At 39.1% G+C, this 27161-nt stretch overlaps 1 protein-coding gene and 1 pseudogene across 1 annotated transcript in view; both read left to right on the top strand.

Moving 5' to 3' along the window:
• Positions 1-292: 292 nt before the first annotated feature.
• Positions 293-27161, top strand: part of efna3b (ephrin-A3b) — an 85016-nt gene continuing 58147 nt past the window's right edge. The window contains exon 1 of the mRNA XM_028470751.1: positions 293-1129. Within this exon, the coding sequence (XP_028326552.1) occupies positions 1020-1129 (110 nt within the window). The 5' untranslated portion in view covers positions 293-1019. The remainder of the gene's footprint in view (positions 1130-27161) is intronic.
• LOC114478664 (uncharacterized) lies at positions 17486-17603 on the top strand (annotated as a pseudogene).

Raw genomic sequence — 27161 nt, 5'->3', positions numbered from 1 at the left:
AAAAAACAATAGGGCTGGTGTCCTTATAAGTGGAATAGAATATTGTGAGCTTAATCCTACTGTTATTCGGATGTTCGGTGGAGGTTTGGCTGCCTGGTGTGTGCAGCAGCAGCAGCAGCAGCAGCAGCAGCAGCAGCAGCAGCAGCAGCAGCAGCAGCAGCAGCAGCAGCGCTGGAGGAATGCGCTTTGTCGCTCACTGGGGGTGGAGTTAGAAAGTGAACGAGCGCTGCGTATCAAATAGAGAGAGAGAGAGAGAGAGAGAGAGAGAGAGAGAGAGAGAGAGAGAGACTGGCTCATGCTCAGCCTACTTACCCGAAACGATGGTTGTCGAAAAGAGTCTTGAAGACCTAATGAGAGCGGCCACCAGAACTGCTGGCAGCGTGCACTGTGCACCTTTAAGATCCTGAGAGAGGACACTGCAGCATAGAGGAAAAAGGACTGAACAAGCATCATCACTTTTTTTCCCACCCCCTCTGAGTCTTTTCTTCACACCAGCAGCGCATTTTTTTTTTTTTTTTTGTGTGTCTCCAGTACCGTGGACTGTTTTACGCACAGCCAGGACAGATTTACGCACAGCGGAGGACCAACATTTGGATCCGACACCGTGTCACAGCGCACACCGCTGTAAAAGGATCCAGCTCCTCGTGCTCAGAGGACCAGGAGCGGACATAGAGGGGGACCCTCACCCTCCGCAGCCCCATCCCTGTTTGAAGCCCCAGGATTTGTTGGGCAGGCATCAGCAGTGACTGGTTTTACGTGGGTGGGTAGGGGGGTTGGCTCATTTACTTTAAACCACCACAGACTTGAACTTTTCCAACACTTTATTGCTACCGACGACAACCACAGTCTATGCGTGCATGAAGCTTTTTTTTGTTGTTTTCCCGTCAGGCATTGGCTGGGATGTTTGAGGCGCGCTGTTTGGTGGGGTGAAGGCACCGACAGAAAGAGAGAGAGAGAGAGAGAGAGGGGGAGAGAGACAGATAAAAAGAGAGAGAGAAAGAGAGAGAGAGAGCAGGAGCATGGCTGTGGCAGCGCTGTCTCTCTGCGTGCTCACGAGTCTCACCTGGATGGACCTGCTCCAGGTGTCAGCCAACAGGCACTCAGTGTACTGGAACAGCTCAAACATACAGTAAGACCAGCAAAACCTCCCATTGATACACTGTGTGTGTGTGTGTGTGTGTGTGTGTGTGTGTGTGTGTGTGTGTGTGTGTGGTCACTGTGCTGTTTCTGCAGAGGAGAATAAAACCCTCTCATGTTCTCTGAAGGGGCTTTAACTCAATCCCAGTGACTTTCAGTACATCTTCCCGATACTTTTTCAGTATTTAGGGGCCAGCCCCCCGACCCCCCCCCATCTGTTCCAGCGCACTCATGCTTGTTGAGTCCCATGTGGCCTTTTCAGGCCCCCACTGTGTTTTTATGTTGGCCCGAACCCAGGGGTGTCAATCTAATTTTAGTTCAAGGGCCAAATACGGACCAGTTCAAGAGGGTCGCAGGTTTTGGATAGGAAAACAAATAATTTCAACACAATGTGCCCAAGTTACACAACAATATATTAGCAATATAAGTGTCAGTGTCCTTTGATGTATGTTTTTCCTTTCTAACAATTTTTTCATTTGAGAAAAATTGCAGGATTTTGGAAAAATTTAGAGTTCTTTCAACAACAATTTACAACTGAATTGTAAATTGGTAATTTACGCAATGATTCATGGGCGACCGTGGCTCAGGTGGTAGTGGGTCGTCTTCTGATCGAGAGGTTGGGGGTTCGATCCCAGTACCTGACTATGTGTCGAAGTGTCCTTGGGCAAGACACTGAACCCTAAGTTGCTCCCAGTGGTCGACTAGCGCCTTGCATGGCAGTCCTGTCCCACTGGTGTGTGAATGTGAGAGTGATTGGGTGAATGAGCTGGTATGTAAAGCGCTTTGAGACTGCTTCAGTGAGGGGATAAAGCGCTATATGTAATCAAGTCCATTTATTATGTTTTCTCTGTCATTTTCACTTTCTCCTGCGGGCCGAATCAGATGTTCTGAAGGGCCGGTTTTGGCCCGCGGACCTTGAGTTTAACCCATCCTTTTCAACACCCTCTTCTGCACAACTAGCCCTGACATATTTTAGCTTCCTCTCACCTATACTTTCATACCTTTATCCCTCACCTTTCTCTACCTTTTCTACGTATACATGAGGAATGAGAGTCACACGTTATGCTCATCGCTCACTCTTTCAGGCTGTCATTTCTATCTGGTTCAATTAGGAGCACTTCTTCATCGTGACCCCATTGTGTTGTAGCAGTGTCACTATTCAATCTTCTCCCTCTTGCTCGCTCTCCAACTCGCTCGCTAACCCTCGTCTTCTTCTTGTTTACACTAAGTCGTTTGGCCTTTTCGTTATCCGTCTAATCCCTCTCTCCTACCGTAATTCTTGAGGAAAATCTGTATTGGCTCGCCTCTCTTCTAATTCCCCCTCCTCAAAGCCAGCTTTTTAATAGTCTTCTCAGTAATACTTAGATCCTTAGAAAGCAAAGGTAGTCAGAAAATGTATATTCTGTATATTCTCCCTTATCAGTGTCTGTGAAAGTCACAGTCACTTGTGTTCACATCTGAAAGACTGATGATGAAACAGGGGTCTTTCTTCAGCGCTAAAACAGACGAGTCATTATATATCATCCATCCATCCTTACCTGCATGGCTCTTCCTCTTCTTACAAGCCTATCACAGTCTAGTCACACTCTGGATGTTGCCTTTTCCATCAGCCCTCATTCAATACCTGCCTTTTAAATTCATCATAAGTAGTGAGGCGTGTATTCAACACTTCTCAATAACTTGACAGAGTAATAGATTGTTTACCATATATATTGGAGGGCGTATCGCAGTGACAAACACCTGCCTTCTCCGTCCTGCATCGAATCCACTCTAAACTCGATGCGTTCCTGATGCGATGCGTCTCTCGTAACATCCGAGCAAGTAGTATTTACCCCGTCAACGGAATTACAGCTTTCTGAGGCCAAGTTGTCAGAAAACACAAAAACTATGCAATTTCAAAGTTGATTCAACATGAAAATTCAAACCCTGATTTATGTTTTTTCACTGGAAGGAGGAATGAGTTGGTTTTTCTTAAACTCAAGGCGAAGTATTTTAGTTTACAGTAAAAAAAAATAAAGCACAGAATAGTGACGTAAGTTTAAAAAAAAAAAAAAAAAAGTCTCAGTTGTAGAATTCTAAGTCATATAGGCTGGGTCAAAAATTATTATTGTATGCTTTATTTTATCTTTAAAAATACAATTAGTTTAGTTAGTGATTTTCTTGCAACTCTTTTATGTTTTGTACTTTTTTCTTGACATAAATACGATTGGGAAAAAATGCTTTAATTACTTTACATTTGCTCTTAGTTTTAGCGACCGTGGTTTGTTCACATGTTGGAACAACCTTGAGATATTAAGCCTGCTGTTAAATGAGCTGTGCTAACGTTGATACAAAAGTATTAAATGCAATGCAATATTAACCAAAACCAAAAGTTTTTTTTGAAGCTGGGTAAACATGAACCTTACTGCTTTAGAAGGTCCATCAGTCTTGCTTCACTCCATGCATGTTGACTGCAGTTTTTCAGCTCCACTTTAGGGGTTCCATGTGTGTGTGTGTTTAAAAAAAGACGTGGTTAATTAAAGAACACACTGTATCTCAGCAGACCTGCTTTATCTCTGATCTTACCATCTCTTACCATCTTTTTGTTTCAAATGTGCACAAGTGCACAACAGTACGTGCACACTGAGTGGGGATATCTTTTTAAATTCAGCCCACTTTGTGAATCAAAAGACACAAAAAGCCTCTGACAGTTGCACATGAAAGGCAGACAAACTGCAGGAGAACATGTTTAATCTACTCTTTCAAACACCACCGATCCATTTTTTTCATCCCTCGCTCCGATCCTATTTCTGGCATTTATTTTAATCTCTGCATTCAACACCGCAGCATCCAACATTTGTAACGCTGGCTGGAGAATCTCTAGCTGTTGGCTCTCAGCCTCCCTGGAGTTCCTCTAACTTTGTGAGTAACGCTGAGGTTTAGAAGGCCAGTAATAAGCTCCAGCACTGCTGTCAGTTTGAGTGGTAAACACATTGTAAAGCAGTTTCTCAAACAGCTCCTGACCCCCAAGCAACTCATCAACCACGAGAGACAGGACCCGACTGCAGGGATTAACTAATACTTCACACATTCATGCAACCTCCCCTCCAGATGTGTATTCATGTGTCCACGATCCCGCTGTCCGCTTTCCTTTAAACCTCCAAATTACAAATCATTTCCTGTGTGTGCGCATCCCGATCAAAGTCTCTTCTTACTGCTGATCAGTCACTCGTCACCCACATCCTACGGCAAGATTGTGCGTTTGGCTGTGTGTATTTTACACACTGCCTCGAGTGTGTGTGTGTGTGTGTGTGTGTGTGCACTGTTACAGATGTCTCTGTTCATTGATGGGTGACTGCTACAAAAACAAATCCATCAGTCCGTTAAATCACACATTATCTCCCACCACCTGGCAATTAACCACTGCTGTGAGTATGTGGGTGCACGGATGTGTGCACTGCTGTACGAGTGTGTATGTGTGTAATTTAATAACACAGCAGTGAAGCGATTTGCATAATGGACACGTGGTGATATCTCTTAATTTATCAGTTGTATATTTTACCGTAAGCTTGGAAATGCACAAACACAACTGGTAGTAGTGTGTTTCTTTGCACTTCTGTGTGTGTGTGTGTGTGTGTGTGTGTTTATGTTTAGCCACAACAGTCTGACCTCCATGTTTGATATTGGCACAAAGCGATGTGTCGCGAGCAGAATTTGCACCTCACATAAATGCATGTGTTTGTGTTGTAATGGACGCAACTTGTTTTATATTTACACCATTCATAAGTGGGTAGAGAGACATGTCATGGTAGGCAGGAGAGAGATAATACGGTAATATGAGAGGAGAGAGCCGGTAAAGGAGGTGAGGGTGTGACAAAAAATCAATTCGGAGATATATCTCGATTTTTCAGTACGCAATTATCGTATCGATCCAAAAAATGTGCAAATCGTTCCTATTATTCTTGTTTTTTAACTTAAAAAATTAGTAAATTGCGCTAATATGCATAGCACATAAACATCCGGTCAATAGGTGTCAGTGAACCACATCAGACTTTGTTAAACTACCTCACTACTCAGTGCATTTTAGCTTGGAAATTAAATGCACTTTTATAGATGGAAGTTGTTACTTATAAAAAAATGTAATTAAATTAAAAAAAATATTTTAAGAATTCAACAGAATCAGAATCTGTTGTCGAAGCAAAAGTGAAGCTTTTTAGAAAATTATTATAATTTGACGGTTTGATAAACATACCACTTGTTTTTGATACTTGTAGTTGAATTACAGTTAGTTACCATTTACTTGTTCTCGTAAGTAAAAAAAAAATGAAATAAATTGCATTTTATACCATTTTATACTTGTAAAGGTGAAATTTGTAATTATTTACATTGTGATATATCTCGTATTGTTTAATATCGGGATATATCGTGAGTTTTTTTCCTCCCCACTGTAGCTGATGCATGTTCATGTGAATTTGTTGGGTTTTTTCATTTTTCTTAAGATTTTTGTATTTTTATAGCGCTTCGAGATGACTACTGTTGTAATTTGCGCTATATAAATATAATTCAAAATTGAATTAAATTGAATTGACATGCAAACTGTGAATCGTATCATTGGATTCATGACAATGCACACCCTTAAAAGGAGCTATATTATGTTGGGAGCAGAGAATCAGTAATACTGTGCTGTATTATGATAGGATCGGACGAGGGCGGAATGGTGGCTCCATAGAAAATATAATAACGTTCTTGGCCAGTGCCCTGATTATCAGGATGATGATCACAGCTACGGGCTCCAGCGTGTGTTACAGCGCCTTTGTGCACGTGTGGAAAAACTTGAAACAAGGACACAGAAGTGCATATTATAAAGGCCAATCAACAAACCACCTGACAGCAGCACAAACCTATCTGTCTCCCAGCCCCAATTACAACAACAATATTTACATTTATGAATATCCGCACAAAGAGAAGCATTACTCACTCACTATCACAAGACGCATGGCCCGCCTGTCCGCGCACGTGGGTGTACATCCTATCCATCATGTCTACGCAGCAGCCACTGAAGGCATGTGTGTGTGTTGTTGCCGCACACCTGCAAGGAAACCTCACACGCAGACTCAGTGATAATCATAATAGGTGTACAGACACTGGGATCAGCCTGTTCATTAGTAACAAATAATAAGGCCACATACTGAACAGTTGAGGAGAAGGAGAAGTGGTGTGCGTGTGTGTGTGCGTGTGTGCGAAGAGAAATGTCATTAATTAAAAGCGATAAGGAACACCTGTGTGATGGATGACTACTGTTTGCATAATAGGATCCCGTGGTCGTCTCGTGCGCTCTCTCTCTTTTCTGTCTGTAGAAGTCAATATTTTGTTCAGATTGGACAGTTTCTGTCTCGTTGCTGGAAGAAGAAAAGACAAAACAAAACAAGTCGTTTACCTCCTGGTTTTCCATCTTTTGTCTAGTTGGGCTCGTGTTAGATTTAGCGAGTGCGTGTCTCAGTCTCGGAGCTCCCTGATGGGAAGGAGGTGCGGATGATATTTTGGGAACTGTAGCTTTAATGTAAATCTTGTGAGAGCGAGGAGGTCTGAGAAATCTTTCTAGTGATAGAGAATAAGTTGCTTTGCATGTTGACCTAATCTTCTACTTTTCTGTCTTGTTTACACTCGTGTACGCTTCACAACTCTATCTCAGATGAACCATACATCAGTTTTAAATGTTGCCTACATACATTTACACATTCACATAAAGCAAACCTTGATCTTGAGCCTGAATTATTGACCATGCTTTATTGTTTTCATCATATTAATGTTAAGGATCTGTGCTTACTTCCTTACTTACTTACAATGTTAATTGTTTTTTAGGGATTATACCCCTAGGGTCATTCTATGTCATTTAAAAAAATATTCAGGACACACTTAAGTCTGAAAAAAATCTTAATTTTTTTTTTTTTTTACCAATTATTCCTTAATAATTCAATTGGCACACTGTAAATTCTTAGTTTGATCAGATTAATGCTTTTTGAGGTAGGAACTAAAAATGTACAGTGTGCCTATTGAATTATCATGGAAAAATTGTTAAAAATTTCATACCTTAACCCTAACCTGTGGGCCAATTGTGAATTTTGGATATTAACTAATAAAAAACAATGATTAAGATAAAACATTGAAAGAAAATATAAATGTAAGTCTGCATATACCAGTGTTAATTTTGACAGCAAATTTTGATTTCATTTCAGTCATAGTTTTTTGACTAAAATGCAACATATCAATATATTTTGATTCAGCTTTCGTTCACATGTATCATATTATTAATTAGTCCTAGTCTATATATTTACTCATGTGCATGAATTCAATATATTTATACATTTAAGGTTTTCTATTAATACCTGCTCGCTGATCTCACTCTGGTAACTCATTTTTCAATTATTTTAAAATCCACGTTAAGGATCAGGCTCACCTACTGTATGGAGATGAACGCAAAATTAAAAATCTATGCGGAAGAAAAAAACAACTAAACATTTTTCAGGACCAGAATGGAAAAATTACACCATTACTACAGAAGTTTTCCAGTGGATTCAAATGCATCCATATTTCAGAGAGTTCCCTAGTAATCTATATACTGTAAGGAAGAATAAATAATGTAAAAATGATGCAAAATAGTAGCATCGCTACTGTCGCTTCCACCTGGTTGTGAATTTATTTTTGGCAGTCTACCCCAAGGGGAAGACAAGCGGAGGCGTTGCATGGTGGGCTGTGTAGTGAATTCATGTGCTTAGCAAATGCCACATAAATGCTGTGTGCCTGCAGAGCTACATACTGTGCCATTAGCAATTGCCTGCAAATTTGAACACAACAGCCCTGAAATGACAGAAAACCCCCAAAACAAAACAGATGTATTTTTTTAGTGGGTCATGCTTATTTATTCAGTGAGTGGAACAAAACTTTTATATGATGAAGAAACCGTGACAACACGAAACAAATATTAAATGTTAATATACGTGGTTGAATTATTAAGGAAGGGGATTTTTAGCGTTGGCGTGAAGTCGTTTTATTGCTTTGTGCCACGGCAAAACCGATATATGTTGATAATGTCACAACAATTTGTACTTGTTTTTAGGAATCGGCAGATGCAATGTGATTACTTAAACTTACATATCCAGAGTTCTCTCGTTTTTTGCTTATTTTTTAACAACTAGTGTCTGGAGAAGTATTCAGAGATAGGGTTCGCGTTTTATTCAGCTTAAGGGTTTTTTTATGTTTGTGGAATGTGTGGTAAAACTAATTTACTTGCATTTGCTTTGTTTGTCAAAGAACACAGAGAGAAAAAAAACAACTTTGATTCTTGCTTTTTTGAGACCAATGACCCCAACAAATTACAATTGAAACCTCAGCCACATAAAATAAAATAAAATACAGTACAATGAATAAAAATAAAATAATTTTTTAGAGCAATTATTTATAGCGGTAATACATTTTTTTCTGTTTCTCTGAGATGTTACACACAAAAAAAAGGAACACTCAGAGAGCACAAACCTCCACCAATCACCAAATATTCAAACTCTGGTTTGGTAGACCAGACAATGAAGCAGAGAAGAAGAGCTCTCCAAAGGGACCTTTACTCTGCCTTAAACAGTGCGTGTTAGTAAAGATCCCTTAGGAGAGCTCTTCTTCTCTACTTCATTGCCTACTACTAAGCTGCAGAGTTGGAACTGTCGGCCCCTGCAGTAACAACTATTTTTATCCTCTTTCGGCAAACCAAACCAGACATTTTTTACTTTTCCCAATTATTTAGAGCAAATAAAAGCAGCATAAGTTGTCATTTGGACTGAAAAAGCTGCTAAATTATCTAAAAAGCAAGTTGAATGCTTCACTCCAGTAGAAAACAATGGGATGTTTACAGGCATATAAGCTGTGTGACGTCATCAATTTCAAGATGACAGAATACAGGTTTTAAAACAGTAAAGTTGTCCCATTTTGAAAGGTTATTAATGACAACTGATGAACTACTGAGCTAGTTTCTTATTTTTCTTTTTTTTTCTGTTTTCTCTGTTTTTGCTATACTCTTATATCCGTCCCCACTTGTCGATGCCTTATGACCTTCAATTGTTAACATTTTTTGTCTGTTGTGTGAATGAGTGTGGACGTTTGTAAGAAGGATTGATTATCCGATGCATCAAAGTTGTTCTTCATGCCAGAACAGTAACTGCCATGCGTCATTGATGTTATTATTTCCTTGTACTCGCTCCCTTAGTCTGTAAAAAATCATTAAAAAATATTTGAAAAATGTTCCAAAATAATGCACTCCTAATAAGGACATTTCAATGATTTTAGGCCATAACAGTGGAGGATCCCTTTAAAGGATTGTGAGAAATTTCTAAGTGGCTGTTTTCCTTCTCGACAGGTAATCTAATGTTCCATTTTCCTATATTTTTTGTGCATCCTTTTGCGCTGCGCCATGTTTTACCGGTAGTGCAGGTTCAGCTCTCGTGCGCGATTTTGTGCACTTCCGTGAGAGGAGGAGACTGGGAGGAATTATCAGAGTGGGGGACGGGATTTACGGTTCGAATTCAGCCATGCCCCTGTGTCATGGTCCACAAATCAGGCAGTGCAGCTTTAATGGAGGTACCAACCCCACATAACTGAGTCAAAATTCATAAAGATTGATCAATTGCGACACGTGAGATCATTTGACGTCCACAGCATCTTGTTTGCACTTTGTGTTGTGTTCATTTTGCTGCCTAACATGGAGGTTATTTGAGGACAGTGTATAGGAGTCATGCACAGGGGACTTTAAGACTGCACAGATTAATTAGTGACAGTAAAGCGGTACTGAACTGATTGCGCAAAAAATGTCTGGCGTTTAGAGGATTTGGAAGTTTTACTGCTTGCTGTAAAAAAATAAAATAAAAAGGCTTGCTGTGTTTTTGAGGCCGTAAGTTAAATTGAAAGATTCTTGTAGCGCCAAATTAATGAAATACCAAATTAGTCTTTCTGACCCATTAAGTAAAATTGCAAACTGTCCACGGAGAGCAAATCCTACCGAGACAGGCTGGAGGCAGAACACAAAAACACTCAAACAGTGCATATGCTGTTGTTGCTGATATTAACATGATTCTTTGAGCAGACTCAGTGCTGTAGTCAGGTGCTAATAACAAGGCTGTGATGTTTACAAGCTTTTTCATTGTACTTTCTCTATCAGTGTGGTTCAGTACGTTAGCATTCTGTCTGTGTGTGTGTGTATGTGTGTTTGTGTGTGTGTAAGTCTACGCTGTTACCCGCCGGCACTCTTGAGGCTTTGCGGGGCTACTAATAACGACTCCTGCACACACACACACACACACACACGCACACACACACACACACACGCACACCAGATGCTCGTATGGTGAGAGTGTGATGTGGCTAATGATAGCAGCATAGTGGCAGTCTGTACTCCATATGTTGAACCTGAGCAGAGTGGTTTTTGTATTAATAAACAACATGACAAAAAGTAATGCATTTAAACCAAGATTGCATAAAGCAATTCAGGTGCGACAGAAATGGCTGAGGAGAAACCTGATGGTTTTTGCTCAAAGAGCAGCTTTCATTTGTACGTTTTGATCACCAGCATGTGTGCATGAGTGATTATCGTTATTCTGTGTAACAGGTTTTTTTTTTCCCTTTAAAAATACAACAATAATAGAGAGGTATGAAACAGTCTGACTGTTGAGGTTTGATTTACTCGTCAGACCGAAAAATCCAAGACAGCCCCGTCTTCAGTGGACTGAAGACACAGTATTATAGCAATTCTATCGACAGAAAGAGGGCAGCCGCGAGAGCGAGTCTTTAATTGGGGTTTTATCCGTTTAAGCTGTCACTAAGAGGCCAGCTCTGAAACCTTTTAACCACTCTTCTTTCAGTAATGACACAAATTAGAGATGTTTGTGTGCCTACGCTTGGACATGCGTGCCAGTGTGTTTGTGCGTATTAGCGTATGTTAACCAGGAGGGTAATTATGCAGAAATTGGGAAATTGCTAAGTGAATTATGACCTTGTTTCAGCACAATTCTTTATAATCAGTCCTTGCCAGGCCAAAGAGGAAGGCAGGATGTCCTCTGCACCTCTGATAGTAAGAAAAGCAGCCAGTAAAAGCAGTCTGAGCGGTAACTCATATCAGCCTGTCAAATGTTCCACCACAGACAGAAGATTTACACACCACAATGGCATTACAGTGACCTAAAAGGCTGCATTCTATATTATTTTAGTGTTTACATGCAACCTTGTGACATGCCCCATAATCTGATTCCCTCAAACACAAACCAGTTGCATTTTATTTGTAAAATGACTAAATAATATTGGTAACACTTTAGTTTAGGGAACACCTATTAACCATGAATGAGTTGCTTAGTAGAATAACATATTGGCTCTGAATTATTCATCATTGGGTGCTTATTGATGCCTTATTAACTACTTATTATTGCCTTATTATACACTTAATGGCAGTCTCACAGTCTAAACAGGCTTAAGTTTAGGGTTAGGGTTAAGATTAGGATTAACATTAACCCTAACCCTAGCATGTTGAGATCGTAATTCATATACAACAACTTCCTAACGTACCACCAATAAGTAATAATTCTGAGATTAAAACTCTTAGTTAATGGCTTACTGGTTGTATAATAAGGCCATGCAGAATAAGGCATTAATAAGTACTTAATAATAACTAATTAAGAGTCAATATGTGACTAATTTACATGCTAATAATCAACTAATGAATTGTTAATAGGTGTTCCCTAAACTAAAGTGTTACCAAAATTTTATATTTGTTATATATTATTTAGGTCAAATGAAAATAAGGTTGTAAACCCATTAATTCAAATAATTTGAACCACATCAATGATACCACAGTGAAGTATTTTTTTTGTTTTAAAATGATTAACAAGAAAAAGAAGAGCCATAGAAGTGAATGACCAATAATAATGCAATGGAGATTCTATTTAATCTGTTTAATTATTAAATGATTTTACTTTTCCTTTCTTAGTGGTTTTAAAAGAATTGCAATGTAAATTATGTTTGGGATGTGGCATTTATTCATGTTGAATCTTGAAATTTGTCAGCAGGGATGTCCGGGTTCAACATTTTCATTTTCAATATGATAACGATATTGCAGCCTTGCGTATCGGTCGATACCGATATTGATCTGATATCAGCATGAATCATACACACTTTTTTTTTTTTTTTTTCTCTTTTCTTTAATTAAAAATAAGAATTACTTATTTTGTAGTGTGGAATCTTAGAAAAGGTTTGATCAAGTGATGTCACTCAAACAAAGAACAATAGTCAGCAACAGTAGGTATGAGAAAAACTGACCCATTTATTATTACATCATTTTTAGCCTTCAACATAATATCTACAGTATTCTACAAATGAATAAAATAAATGAAAAGGAATTGTAAAAAAAAAAAGAAAAAAAATCGGAATATCTGGGAATTTGAATCCGATATTTGTTTTCGATATCGGATCGGGACACCCCTATTTGTCAGTAATTGGTTTCATTGGTTTGAAAAATAATTGATTTATGTGGGAACTGAAGTGCTCAAAGGAAACCCAGCCATGTATAAAGAGAACATGCAAATCCAACGCATCAAGGATCTGTAAAGGGTCTGAGGAATCTCACTTTAAAGATCATAAATATCTGTTGCCTGCAACGTAACTATACTGTTCGTTTATTGTTTGTTTGATTATGCTTTGTTTCTATTTTTATTTTTTATTTTTACAACTTTATATGACTTAATATGAAGCTCATTAACAGCAGTTTTGAAAGTTTCAGGTGTAAACAAGTTAAGAATAGTGTAGCCTTAGCATGTGCTGTGAAGTTTCTTTTCAGGTCAACACTTAAAATTATACAAATCTTAACTTTGGTCCTTTTTGCCTTTTATCTTTGTGTGTGCATAATATGCCTGTGATAATGTGTGTGAGTTCATGTATGAATAGCTCTTGCTGTTCAGTTCTTGCTTTGCCGGGAGCCCCCTGTTGCTTCTCTGGCTGTCCATTCCTGCCAACGTTGAATCGATGGCGTCCCACAGACACTTGCTCTCCTCTCTTGGATGTTTCTGGCTTTTCCTTCACTCTCTGTTTCACCGTAGCTGCCGCTCTTCCCTCCTCTTCCTCATCCTCCTCCTCCTCACATCTCTCGCTCTTAGCGTCTCTCCTGTTGGCTCGGCTCCTTGGCATCACTTCCTCTCCATTGTCCTCCTCTGCAGCATCGTACTACTCTCGAGTCTCTCTTCAGATCAGACAATGAGCTCCCAGTGTGTATCTGTGTGTATTTTCCTGCACGATTCACTTGATGAGGGATCCCTGCTCTTCACATCTTGACCAGTTTGCGCTCGTGTGCTGACTGCAAATACACTTCTGCATCTTTTCTCTTGTGTTTTTTTTTTTTTTTTAATTTCTATTTAATGCTATAAAACATTTTTTTTTTTAAATTAACTTTAATATTAAGTAAAATATACTCCGGTCTGACACAAAGTGAATTTAATGATAGTTTCTTAATGGTAGATTCCAGCTGTTTTTACCTCTTTTTGAAGCCAAAAACTGAAGTTAAATTTGTATAAAAAATGTGATATTTTTAAGTTTTTTGCCTTGTCTACACATGCTGTTGAAGGTCAACACTACATGAAGTGCAATCTTTTTACGACAGCAATGCATATTTAGTTATTGCAATTAAATACATGAATATATTTTATTGCATAATTGTGACTATCACTAGCCCTCCCTAAGGAAGAATTTAGATCATTTTAACACTCATTTACAGTATATCTTGTAGTGAATGCATTGCTGATCACACCTTAAATGCAGGATTTTGGTCAATACACTAATTTTTTTTTTTTTTTTAACATTAAGGATAACATTCCCACAATTAAATCTAAAATATTTTTTGAAAAAAGAATATTAAAATATTTTAAATTCAATATTTTTGCAACTGTATGTATTTTTGTAAATGAAGTCGGAAAAAAATCTAAATGAATTTACACCTGCCAGTGTCTGATCTTTTATTATCTCCTAAAATCTGTATTGAAAACCCATTATTAGATGTAATAACTCGAAAATGGGAAAGTGTTTTTTTTTTCAGGAATGAACCAATATGAAAAGCTGATTAACTTATAGTAGTCCTGATCAATTTTATGCTGCTAATACCTCCAATAAACAGCCCTGCAGTGCTCACTGAGTCGCAAATCTGCCAACCATAAAAATTGACAAAATTAAATGGATTTGCTGTTACTGTTGACGAAATGTCTAGCTGCATCCGTGAGAGGGGGCTTTATGTGCACGTATGACATACTAATGAATATTCATGCTTTGCTCCTTTAATAAGATATTGCAAATGAGGGATAGGTGACTCTTTGTGCATCATCTCAGCCGCAGTCAATGGTTATCACTAAAAGGCCAATGGTGTCGGCTGTTCTCAGTGCAAACGCCCACACTGTCTGAAGGCTTCACTCACACACTCTGAGATAGTGAATTGTGCTGTTGTTGTAAAGCTGTATGTGAATGAAAGCTCACTATCTCTCTGAGCCATGTGTCCTACCCTGCTTAACTATCCTGTAGTTAGAAGAATATGAAGTTTAGTGGAGGTGAGTACATGCACAAGCTTTATTTAACCTCTGCTATAAGAAGAAGGGACAACGATGGGGGAGAGGTTTGGGAGTTTTGGGAGGCATTGGGGGTTGCAGGGTTGTTGTAATGAATGTACTGCAGTTAAAAAGGATTCTGTGTCACTTCCCGGGAGAGGGAGAAATAAAGGTGGTGAAAGAGGGGGAGGGAGATGTGGGAGGAGATGTTGCAAAATAGGATGTGCAGTGTTGATGGAGCAGGGCTCTTCTCATCTATAGCAAACACTCCTCCCTGTGAGTGTGTGTGTATGTGTGTGTGCGTTGCATGGCAGACAGAAACCAAGAAGGAAAACATGTGAATGCCCCACAGCCTACTATCATACCTCCCACATCACCCACAAGTATTAGACCCACACATATGCATAACTCATGATTTTCTCCTCCCCCTATAACTTTTTCTATTCCCCACTCTGTTTTTCCCACCTCCACAAAGACACACGCACACACTTGCTCACACACACACACGCAAAAACACATTATTCCACCAGTGTGCACGTATCACATGCAGGGAAAACTGGATTCACAGAGAAAATCGCTGTCATTGCTTTCTCCAGATTCCTCCAGGGAGTACACTATTCTCCTACAAGCCCTGATCAAATCAAATGGGAAAGCAGAAAAAAGACACGCACCTCACGCGAATGTGTGCAGAAGCTCACCTGATCAGTACTTTTTGGTCACCCTTGAGTGACCAAAGCAGAGATCCCAACTTCCCGCTTTAAAGTACATACAGATTTTCTAAATCTGAAGAGATGTTTAAACTGTTACAGAGCCCACACATGAAGATAGAAAAATCAAGCATAGAACAGTTTTGATTGTTCTTTGTGTGTGTGTGTGTGCTCCTATCTCAACACAGCACACCACACACAGAACCGTTCTGTTCAACCGCCAATCTTCCTCCAAACAAGAACTCTTGTGTGATCAAATGAGATCTAACAACGTGATCTTATTCTGTCAAGCAACTTGGAACTCTGGATTTTCCAACCTCCGACTTGAAAATGTGACTTGAAACGCCACCTAAAGTCAGAGCTCCTACTTGGTAAAGTCGGTGGGGGAAATTCTAATTCTATACCAGTCAGCCATGTTTGAGATATTGATTTTAACTTGGTTAAACTGGGAGGCCGAAATGTTCAACTCGGAGACGCTGAGTTCCGAGTTGCCTTGAATGCAGTATTACATGTTCAGGGAATTTTTCACAGCATTGGGGGGATTGCGTGACGTTTCTCAGTTATGCAGATTAAAAACAGAGTTAAACCGACCCATGCACGCCTGGAAGTCCCGTTTGTGTCCAAGTGTGACACAATTTTTACGACGCTTCCGATAAAACAATAAAAAAAAACAACAGAAAAGCCCCCCTACACTGAGATACGGATTGTAGGGGGCGACATCGCTTCTTGATTGGCTAAATTCTGTTCCACGTCACAGATCACGGGGTCATGAGTCGGGAGTCGTCGGCTCTCTCCTCACTCATGAGTTTTGGTCATAAATTTTGAACAAGTTTGACAGTTACGATTGCTCACTCTGACCCGTCTCAGAACCAATTATCCAGACAAATTCGCTCTGAACACACCTCAGATCACAGGATAATCTTAGAAAATAATCTTAGAAAACATAAAATAATCCAGCATTTGCCGCCCCTTGGTCGGGGAAGGGGATATCGTGACAGAAACAGCCTGAATGTCTAAATGTGTGTACCTACGTAAATGTGTGTGTTGTAAATAGTTGTTGGAATGTCTTACACGCTGAGTGTTTTATCCCCTTGTGGTGAACACAATTTTCCACTGTATGGATTACATCGCACAATGCTGTGTTTCATCGGTTCACATAATCAAAGTCTGGAGACTTTGATTAAATGCCACCTGCCTTGTGGACTGCATAGGGCTGCAGAGATAGGAGAGGATTGTCAGTGGGTGTAGTTTAGCTCTGCCACAGCCATATCTCTGTTTCTGACTGTGTGAACACACAACTAGAAAGACCAGATAGAGATGAAATTACAGACGGAAAGTAAAGAAGGAGCAAGACAGGGTACAGACGAATAGAGAAAAATGTCCCTGCCAAAACGGAGGTCATTTGTGATGAAAATGGCTGTTCACATGACCACAATAGCGGCTGAGTGACAGCACTAAAGCAGCATGGTCGGGCTTATCCTGATCACTCAGAGTCTTGACTGGGGAAATCACAATACCCGGGAGATCTGTCCTTTTCGAGCTTGGAGGATCACAGAGTGCCCACGGTCCCAAGCTTTGGCCCTGGAACAGGCCTGACATTACCATATCAATGCGGCCCTGGCTTTACCGCCAAGGAGCAGGGTGGCGAGCGATAGCGCCTCCTGGTTAGCATCACCCTGTCCATTTTACAAGGCTTTTCAGCAGAGTATCAATGCTAACCCAATGCTATGTGTGAATGGGAAAAAAGTGTAAGCTCACTCCCGCAAGTGTGAACCCATGTCCTGTGAAGTATCCAGGCCTGTGTTTGTGAGTGTATGAGTCACAGTGGATTCCTTTGGGCTCCACTCTCTTTCACATCTCAGGTTGTATTTTTTGGCAGAGTCACAAACTTCTTTTCTTTTCTTTCTGTTGCCAACAACAATGTAACGGAGTATTGAGAGAACTCCAAAAAAACTGAAAAAACTCTTACATTCGATAATACACTTCTGTCCTGAGTTGAATTTCTAACAATCGTTCATTGATTTAAGTGGCATCGTGGCCATACCAGCCTGCCATTGTGGCCATTCCAGCCTGTCAGTGCCCGATCTCGTTAGATCTCAGAAGCTAAGCAGGCCTGGGCCTGGTTAGTAGTTGGATGGGAGACCACTGAGAATTCCAGTTACCACAGTGGGGGACAGTCGCTCCAGTGGTATCTGTCATTGTGTCCTTGGGCAAGGCACTTCACCCACATTGTCTAGTATGAATGTAGTGTGTGAATGAGTGTTGGTGATGGTCAGAGGGACCGATGGCGCGTTATAGCAGCCTCGCTTCCATCAGTCTGCCCCAGGGCTGCTGTGGCTACAATAGTAGCTTACCACCACTCTGTAAAGCGACTTTGAGTGTCCAAAAAAGCGCTATATAAAATTGATGTATTATTATTGTCACAAAAAAAGAATCTACAGTTTTATCCGACCTCAGTTTGCCATCTCTGTGATGTAGGAATAAAGTATTGCCCTGTATCTGAATGACTTGAGCTTAAACCCTGGAGTTGTGCTGGTGAGGATGAATACAATGTGCCAATAGGCATTTACGGTATTTTAATTTTACAAATTCACTAGAGCTAAAGATTGTTCAACAATCCCTTAATAGCTTACTGAATTTAAAATATGTACTACTGAGTGTTAAAAGGTTAATGTGACAGAAATAAGAGCCATTTAAAAAGGTTAAAAAAAAAACTTGAACAGGCAACAAAGCATTTTAAAAAGTAGCATTCCATGCAGTTAAATTACAATAATGCTATTAACTTGGAATGAAAAGAAAAACAATGCAAGGGAATTAATTTATACGTTTTAAGTTAAGTAAAAAGTTTTCTCCACCAATAGGATTGTACAGTTGATAGGGGAACCTGGATGGTTCATTAATAGGAGCAAGAGTACTGGTTAAAAGGATGGAATTTACTTTATTTTTCCGAGTCTATTCTGCAGGTTTGTGTACTTTCTGTTTAAATGGTGAAAAGTGGGGTACGTTATGTGAAGTTTTTTTAACAATTTCTTCCAAATTTGACATTTGTAGAAAGGTTTCAGCCACCACATTTCCCCGAACAAAATACATTCATAATGGTTTTAGCTGCAGAAATGTACAATTACAACAAAAGGTGACTCCATTAGCATCCTCACCTCACTGTAGAGAAAGTTCTGACAATTAAAGGTAATGCTTGTTCTGCTTTATGTGCTCAGTGCACATCAATTGTAATTGTCCTGATAGAGACAGTGTTGTTGGCTGATTTATTTATCTTTGGCCCATAATTTTAACACATCAAATGTTTAATGCGCCGTGTTTTTGTGTGTGCAGCGTTTTTGTGTGTAGTTTGATGGAGTGTAGTGTGTTGGATGGAGGACTAATAAACAGCCGACTTAGGCTAAAGAGGAGTGGAAGTGAGGTGTGAGAGCAGGTTATTGCCTCCCTGTATTATGAGGTCATTATATCACATGACACTCAAAGTATATGGCCTTTAACATCATTATGATAGCATTAGAAATGATCAGCCAGTAAGAGTACAAGCCACAATGTAGTGTTAAACTAATTATGACACAACGGGGAGGAAATGGACGATCTGGAGGAGAAGAGCTGCTTTCTAAATGATGCAGAAGGGCTCAAGAATGTGATAGAGAGAGAGAGGAAGTGAGGAAGGAAAAAGAAAATCAATGAAACTAATGTAAAGGAGAGGAAACTGAGGGAAGACGTGGAGGACAAGGGAAATATTGGTTCTCAGACTATGCTTTGTCATTGGAAATGAGAGCCATGAGGCAGGTTAAAAGTTGGATTTGCGGTACTGGTTTTAATGTGTCAATCAACACGTGAATGGCACGGTAACGCACACGCACGCATGCGTCCACTCGAACATCGCCTCCAGTCTCTCGCTGTCTATCGACGGAGAGCTGAGGGGTTATCATGCCTCGTCGGGTGCCAAACTGACTCTCAGCCGCACGTTTGTCATTTGTAATTAGAGAGAAAAGGAGAGCTCGCTCCTTCTTTTCTGCATCTCTAATATTCTCTGTCTGAAAACTGTCCCTGGGTATCGATGGAGGAGTGATGGGTTACACACACGCACATGTACACAAGCGTACTACGCGTTTGATAGGCCGTGCTTGATTCCATTAAGAGTTAGAGTTAGAGTTAGAGTTTGTCAGTGTTGAGGTTGAATCCTGATGGTTCGACCGCAGCCTGTTGAGACACTCAAAACACCAAGGGTGATTGAGCAGTGGCACACACACACACACACACGCACACACACACACACACACACACACTGCCTATCTGCTGCTGTAAGGCTATGTGGTCACGGTCCATGCATCTCAGAGTCCTGGTCACGGTTAAAGAGGCTTCCCTCTTAGAAGGAGGGGGCGGTGCAGTCTTAAGACGGGGAAGGGGCTGAGGTGGCGTGGAGGGAGTTGAAGATAATAGGAGAGGGCCACCAGTGGGGGTGCAAAGGCTGGGATGGACCAAAGACGGAGTGAAAAGAGGAAGATAGAGGCTGAAGTTGGGTTTTTCTGGAGTTTGAAAGGCTGCGTGCCTCCATTCCTGCACCATTGATGTATTCTAATGCTAAGTGTGTAATGCGGGGCCTCCACTGGTCACTGGGAGAGACGAGCCTTTGATAAACCCAGTCAAGTCCAGGGATAGATCTCTAGCATTCATATGCATATATATCACTCTGCAAATATCTTATTTTCTTGCCATTATTTTAACTGTTTTTACTACGTTCATTACTTTTTTTTTAAATTCAACTAACCAGATTTATTTTTTCAAAAATAACTGTTGAAAAAACACATATAATCTTTTTTAAAACATAAATCTATATATTTTCTTATGCAACTTGCATTTCACAGCATGCCTGTCAAAAGAAAAGTTTCTTTCAAAATAAAAGACAAGTCCAACCAACATGAGAGACATTCAATATTTATTTATTTATTTATTTATTTTTGACCAGCTGTCCACAACCCACCCAGTACTGGTCCACAACCCACTTTTGGGTCTTGACTCCTGACCCACCAGTTGAGAATCGCTGGTTTAGGCCATTGGTCTAATTTTCATATCAATGCTCACAGGGTGCAGAGCAGGATTTTTCAACCTTGGGGTCGTGACCCCACGCAGGGTCGCCTGAAATGCTTAAAAATGTCCAGTAGTAACTAAATTAAAAAATGACTGATTAAAATAATTTTTTTAATTTTTCATTTTATTGTGTCGTATTTATTTGTTTTTTATTTATCTATTTTGCACAATTAAAAAAACAATACATAATATTACCCAAACAGACACCACACACAATCTCAAACAACTGAATTCTATACCTTCACTTTCTCAAATATAAGTCCAGTTCAAATAAAATGCAGAATAAAAATATCTGAGCTGTACTCTGTATTTAATACCGTATTACAATTTTAGAATTTCAGAGAACAAAACTCTCCATTGTCACCAGAAATTTGTGATATAAAAATGTGGTCACGGATCACAACTCTGAAAACGCTTGGGAACCACTGGTGTAGAGATTCATACACAATGATCATTTATAACCTCCCGAGCCTTGCAAGTGACGGATTTTAACTAAGATCCTGTGAATGTGACATCTGTTCATGGAGTTGGCCATCCACCATGTGCTGGGTGGACAGCATGATCTTAAAGCTGAAAATGTCTCACCAGCGTGTGCTGTGTGTGTGTGTGTGTGTGTGTGTGCAACATGAGGCCTGTGTGCCCCCAGTGCTCCGTGCATGTGAAGAGGTGGAGCACATTGCTTTGTTAGCATGTGTGTTACGGTCCTCAGCTGATTAGAGCATGAAATTCCTCACGCATTGTCCAACAACAGGGAGTCTCACATGTGGATTGACACACACACAAACAAGTGCACACACACAATAATGCACCAAAGCCGAGGGAGTCAGAGAATCTAGTTAATGACTGCCAGGGATAGAAAGGGAGAGGGTCTGTGGTGGTGTCAACGCTTTGTGACAGATGCTGGTTGTAAAATACCTTGCTCAAGGGTTTATTGTTATGAAAAAAGTTTGGGTCAGATTTAGCAAGATTGATGTCATTCCTTCTTTGTTTCTGTCTTTTTCACACATACACACGCACGCACACACACACACACACACAAACCAACCCAGTCCCCCTCAGAGGCCGGAAAGTTTCTCTCCTCCGTGACCCCCCCTCCTATTTGAGCACTTTCGGTTCACTTTCCTCTTCCTTCTTTGCACAACTGCTTCTCTTCTACAAACCAGAGGTGAAAGTAACACAATATAAATACTCACGGTACCGTGAGTATTGATTTGCTTTTGTGGGTACTTGTACCTTTTTTGAGTGTTTTTGTAAATCAGGGATTCTACTTAAGTCCGTTTTAAAATAAGTAAAGTAATTCGTTACATTTCTACATCCAACTGTTACTAGGGGTGGGAACCTCTGGGTACCTCACGATACGATACGATACGCAATTAAAAAAAAAAAAAAAAAACTCACGATAACGATGATCTCACGATATGACGATACAGCGATTATCAATATATTGGTCAGAAATCAATCTACAATAATCTATGACATAACAAGAAAAAAAGTGAAAAAATACAATTTTTATTTTGTATCTGAAAGACAATAAATTGTAAAAGTGTCCTATGAACAGTGACACTATTTTAGTGCAACATTTCTGTAAATAAGTGTCAACAAACCAATGTAAATGAATAAGTATCTCCAATAGTGCTTTCTGTAAACAAAAAATAGGGTGTTTTTAACCAGTGACACCATTATAGTGCAATATTCCAGTAAACAATATATTGGTTCCTCTAACAAACAGTGAAAAAGCAGAAAAGGTTTTGAAAATAAAATAAATCTTAAATTTAAAAAAATAATAATTAAAAATTGATATTTAGGGCGAGCATTTTGATAATCAATCGTGGCGAAAAAATGTTGCGATATATCGCTGTATCCAGATATCGTCACACTCCTAACCGTTATCGAGTAAATTATTATTTTTTGCTTCAAAATGATCAACAAACATTGTGAAACTACAAAAAATGAAATGACCAGACAACATTCAAATGCATCACATCATAGCCGACCAACCAAGTTATTTTCTTTCTTTTTACAGTTCATTAATTTAGCCATACTTACAGCCTGAGAATTTGTTTATTTTGAATTGAAAAAAAAATATTTTATACAGATGTCTTTGTGGGAAATGAATTATGTTCCAATTGCGCAAGATTTGATCTCTTCCTTTTTAAGTTTATACGTGAGATGTTTACTGTACGCAAGGGAACCGTGGCAAGATTTATTACCAAAAAATAAACGTGGGGGGGTGAAAGTAACCTAAGTTATTTAATTGAGCTACTTTTTTCTTCATGTATGACTTACTTGTACTTGTACTTGTGTACAATTTTAATCAAGTAACAGTACTTCGACTTGAGCAGGATCTATCAGTACTTTTTACACCTGTGCTACAAAGCCCCTCCCCTTCTCACCCTGTTTGTTAATAACCATTCATCCCCGCCTGCACACTTCATGGATGGCTGTGTACTTTTTCATGTGCTTACTCACCTCATGTATGGTATAAGCATATACAGTATGTACTTTTGCTCAGAATAGAAAAAAGGTGTGTCATGGGGACCTCGTCGTAATGCTTTCATTGTTTCTCTTCGTGCTGTAGATTATGATGAATGTTTCAGAAGAGAACGAAACCTGAACATCAGCGCTAGCCACTGATGTTGCTTTCACCTCCTCCTGTTGATGTGTGTGCGTGTGTGTGTGTGTGTGTGTCCCTGTGCTCAGAGGCACTGGAGGTTATTTGATCACACCGTGTTGTTGGAGAGGAGACCGCTCTCTTGCTTTATGACCGGCGCAGTGGGGAGATACTCAGCTTCACCTGCTTCTCCTCAACAATCCATCATCCCTCTCACCGCCGACAAAACACTCTCGTCTCATCTTATAGCTTCTTTTGACGCCATCAGAAAACATTTAAGTCTTACTCTGGCTAGCTTACACTGACACGTACCAAACATATATGGACATCATTTCCTCAGTGTGTCTAACAGGTTGTGAGAAATTAATAAATCCTGATCCGAATGTTTTTGGCCTCCAAGTTTAGCGAAATTATTAAGCTTTGATTATTTGCTGATGCTGCTACTTTCCTAATGTAGTACTTACAGTTTTATGGATCAGCCAACTGCATTTTATGGCTCGTAAAGTACCAGTACAGTGGCAGGAGATAGAGGAGGTTTTACCTTGAAGGGATCTTACAGTGGGGTAAAATATTTTAGATTACTTGTATAGTTTGACAGTTTAGCAAGGAGGAAGCACTCAGATTTGTTAGCGAGCTAAGGCGCTAACTGAATTGCAGTTTGTAGAGGTGAAATTAATGGATTAAAAGTACTTTAAAGTATTTTGTTACATTTCTACACCCAACCATTACTGAGTAAATTATATATTTTTATGTTTTAAATGATCAACGGACATTGTGAAACTACAAAAAATGAAATGACCAGACAATAAGCAAATGCATCACATCATAGCCGACCAATCAGATTAAATGTAATGCAGTGTGCCAAAACAGCATTGAATGATGGTTATTTTCTCAGTTTTAGCGTTCATAAATGTAGCTATACTTTGATTTTTTGATTTTTATTTTGAATTGAATTCATTGGTGTTATTTTATTTAAAAAAGAATTGTCAATTTTGACAAATCTTTGTTTTATACAGATTCCTTTTTAAGTTTATACATGAGATGTTTACTGTATGTAAGAGAACCGTGGTAATATTTATTACCAAAAATTAACATGGGGGGTGAAAGTAACTAGTAACTTTTACTTGGAGTACTATTTCATTTTGCTACTTTTTACTTGTACTTGAGTATTTTATGTATGACTTTTTTGTAATTGTACTTGAGTCCAATTTCAATCAAATAACACTACTTCTATTTGAGTAGGATATATCAGTACTCTTTACATACATACAGAGTACAGGTTCCTCCATCAGCTGATGGGATAAAAACACTATATTGTTCAATTAATGGTTTATGTGATGACAGACTAACATAGCCATTTGTCTTTTTGTTTCACTTACTGTATTTTCACGATGTGCAAAATTGTGTTCTTTGATGTGTCTGTTTTTTTTTCTTTACATTTTATGATTTCACTATTTTTAGTTTTATTCTATTTATTTTATGTAATTATTCCTCAGAGTAATTATTACCTGTTACGGGGCCTGAGTTCGATGTTAAATGTTTAGTAAAGCGATGACAACCTAGCTAATGTCTCTTTCTACACACTTCATCAGACTGCTCGGCTGTAGTCGAGCCTAATATCATGCTTTACCCACCATTTGCCTTTAATAGCTCGTGTGTATTTGGTATGTGTGACTGTGTGTCTGATTAAGACGTATGCTGCGGTAGAGCAATTACACTTTAATAGGCGGAGTATAAAAGCGCAGTGCGTTAATGTTCTGGCAACATGAAGTAATGACGCAATAAAACGATACAATATGTTTAAGGAGGACCACCAAAGACCAAATAGACAAATAGCACAGATCAAGGTCATTAGGTAAAGTGGATGAGCTCCTTATTTCTATATTGAAACGGCCTGATTTATTGTATACATTCTGATTCATAAAGCGGAACTGGAGAACATCATTCAAATTAGAAATAGAGCATGATTTAAATCACGTGTATCAAACTCATGGCTCGAGGGCCAAATGCGGCCCTTTGGAGCATCCAATTGGGCATGAATCATTGTGTAAATGAAACTCAACACTCCTGGTTCTTATATTGCATGGTTGCAGCCAATTTTAGTGTTAAACTGTTTGAAAAAACTCAAAATTCTTACAGCATCCTTCAATTTTCCTCAAATTATTACATATTATTTTCCTAAATTAAAGAGAAAATAGTCACAAAATCTAGGAAATTTAAAGTGAAGACCCTGTTGGGACTGATATCTATCACTTATTGCTTGGATATTGTTGGTTTCTTACATATTTAGTATTTTATGTATACGTATAAGTGTAAACCATTGCACAATATTGTTGAAATTACTTGTTTTCCCGCATAAAATCTGTGGCCCACTTGAGATCAAACTGCTCCGTATTTGGCCCCTGAACTAAAATGAGTTTGACACCCCTGTTTTAAATGAACTAAATGTGTGGGTCAGGGAGAGGAGAGATGGTGGACATTTTAAACGTAGGGCATTGCAGATGGAGCTGTCGGGCAAGGAGAGAAACGGAAGACCACCGAGAAAGTTTATTGAGTGTTTCCCCTTGGTTTGCAGATTTTTTTCCTCCATATTTTACAGCTCTGCGCAGAGAGGAGAGGTGTGAAATATTGGTGTAGAAGGTGTTAGTGGTCATGAGTTATGATCAGTGCTTCACAAATGATGGCCGTGTCAATGAGTCCTCGCACACAGGGGGTGGAAAGGCAATTTATTGTAGAATGTGTGTTTGAGAGATTTCTTGGAGAAATCTATCATTTGTGTGAACTGGGAAGCCATTGTGATATTATTATACAGTTTGTGTAAAAACTCTGATTTTCTGTGCATTATTAAAGCCCTCAGTTTTAAATTATTAATTGGGAATTTTAAATAGGAAATGTATTCCTGGAATGAGCACATCACTGGGATTCTGCTTTGGATAAATATGACAAAACAATAAATGCATTTTTGTCCTCTTTATAATTTCCATTGGGAGGACATTATGTATGAAGAAATCTTGTGGAGATACTCTACTCTGGAGGAAACGCTTAAAACCAGAAATCTAGTAATTGGAATAAGTGTGTGTTATGATCCATACAACCACTGAAGTCAAAGGACGCAAACGTACAGTATATTAGTGAGGTTTTGCAGGTCAGCTGTTACTACATACAGTAAGAGCATTATATTGATAGTGACCCGCGGTATTATTGCAAACAGGTGTTCTCACTCTGTTAAGAGTGAATGCATATTTCTTAAAACAAGAAAATCTAATTCCCTCTGCACAAAACAAAAAAGAACAAAATGTTTTGTCTAAATAACCTTCACCATGGATGGAATATTTTCACCAGCATTTATTTATTTATTTGTATATTTGTCTGTTAGCAGGATTACGTCAAAAGTACTGATTTTGACACAGTTTTAGCCAAAGATGGAAAATGGAATATTCCAATACATTTTGGAGGGGATCCAGATCAATATACTGATTCTGGATCAGTTTAGAAAAATTCTTCATCATTGGCGAATTAAAAAAAAAAAATATCTCGATTCGTAATTGACCGATCTTTATGAAATTTGACTCAGTTATGTCAGGTTGGTTCCTCAATTGTTGCGCATTTAATAATTTATTTAAAAAAAAATGTGGGTGCCCATACATTTGGTCCCACTGTATCGTTATTAATCGAGATAGACATTTCTTACAATTCTTTAAAAGTGTGAATGATCATGGTACTATGATAAGGATCACTGATTCAGATCACTATGTATCTGGAAAGGAGGATATTTGGCGGAGGTTTTTGCTCTCGTAGTACTACTCTTGTTTATTGATAAAAATCAACTCAGTCTGGGAAACTGGAATACTTGCGGTCGGCATTTGCTATTATTTTTAATCTGTTTGCTTTCTCAAATACTTCTGTTGATGTGATCCTTTACTGACTCACTAATGTTGGCATCAGGGCTCTGTGGGGGCCACACCATCTGCTACAGAGCTGTTTGTTCTTCTTGTAACAAAATATTCGGTTTTTATGACTGGCTGT

This window comes from Gouania willdenowi, chromosome 16 (assembly GCF_900634775.1).
Source record: "Gouania willdenowi chromosome 16, fGouWil2.1, whole genome shotgun sequence".
NCBI lineage: Eukaryota > Metazoa > Chordata > Actinopteri > Blenniiformes > Gobiesocidae > Gouania > Gouania willdenowi.
This window is presented reverse-complemented; position numbering and strand designations above follow the sequence as displayed.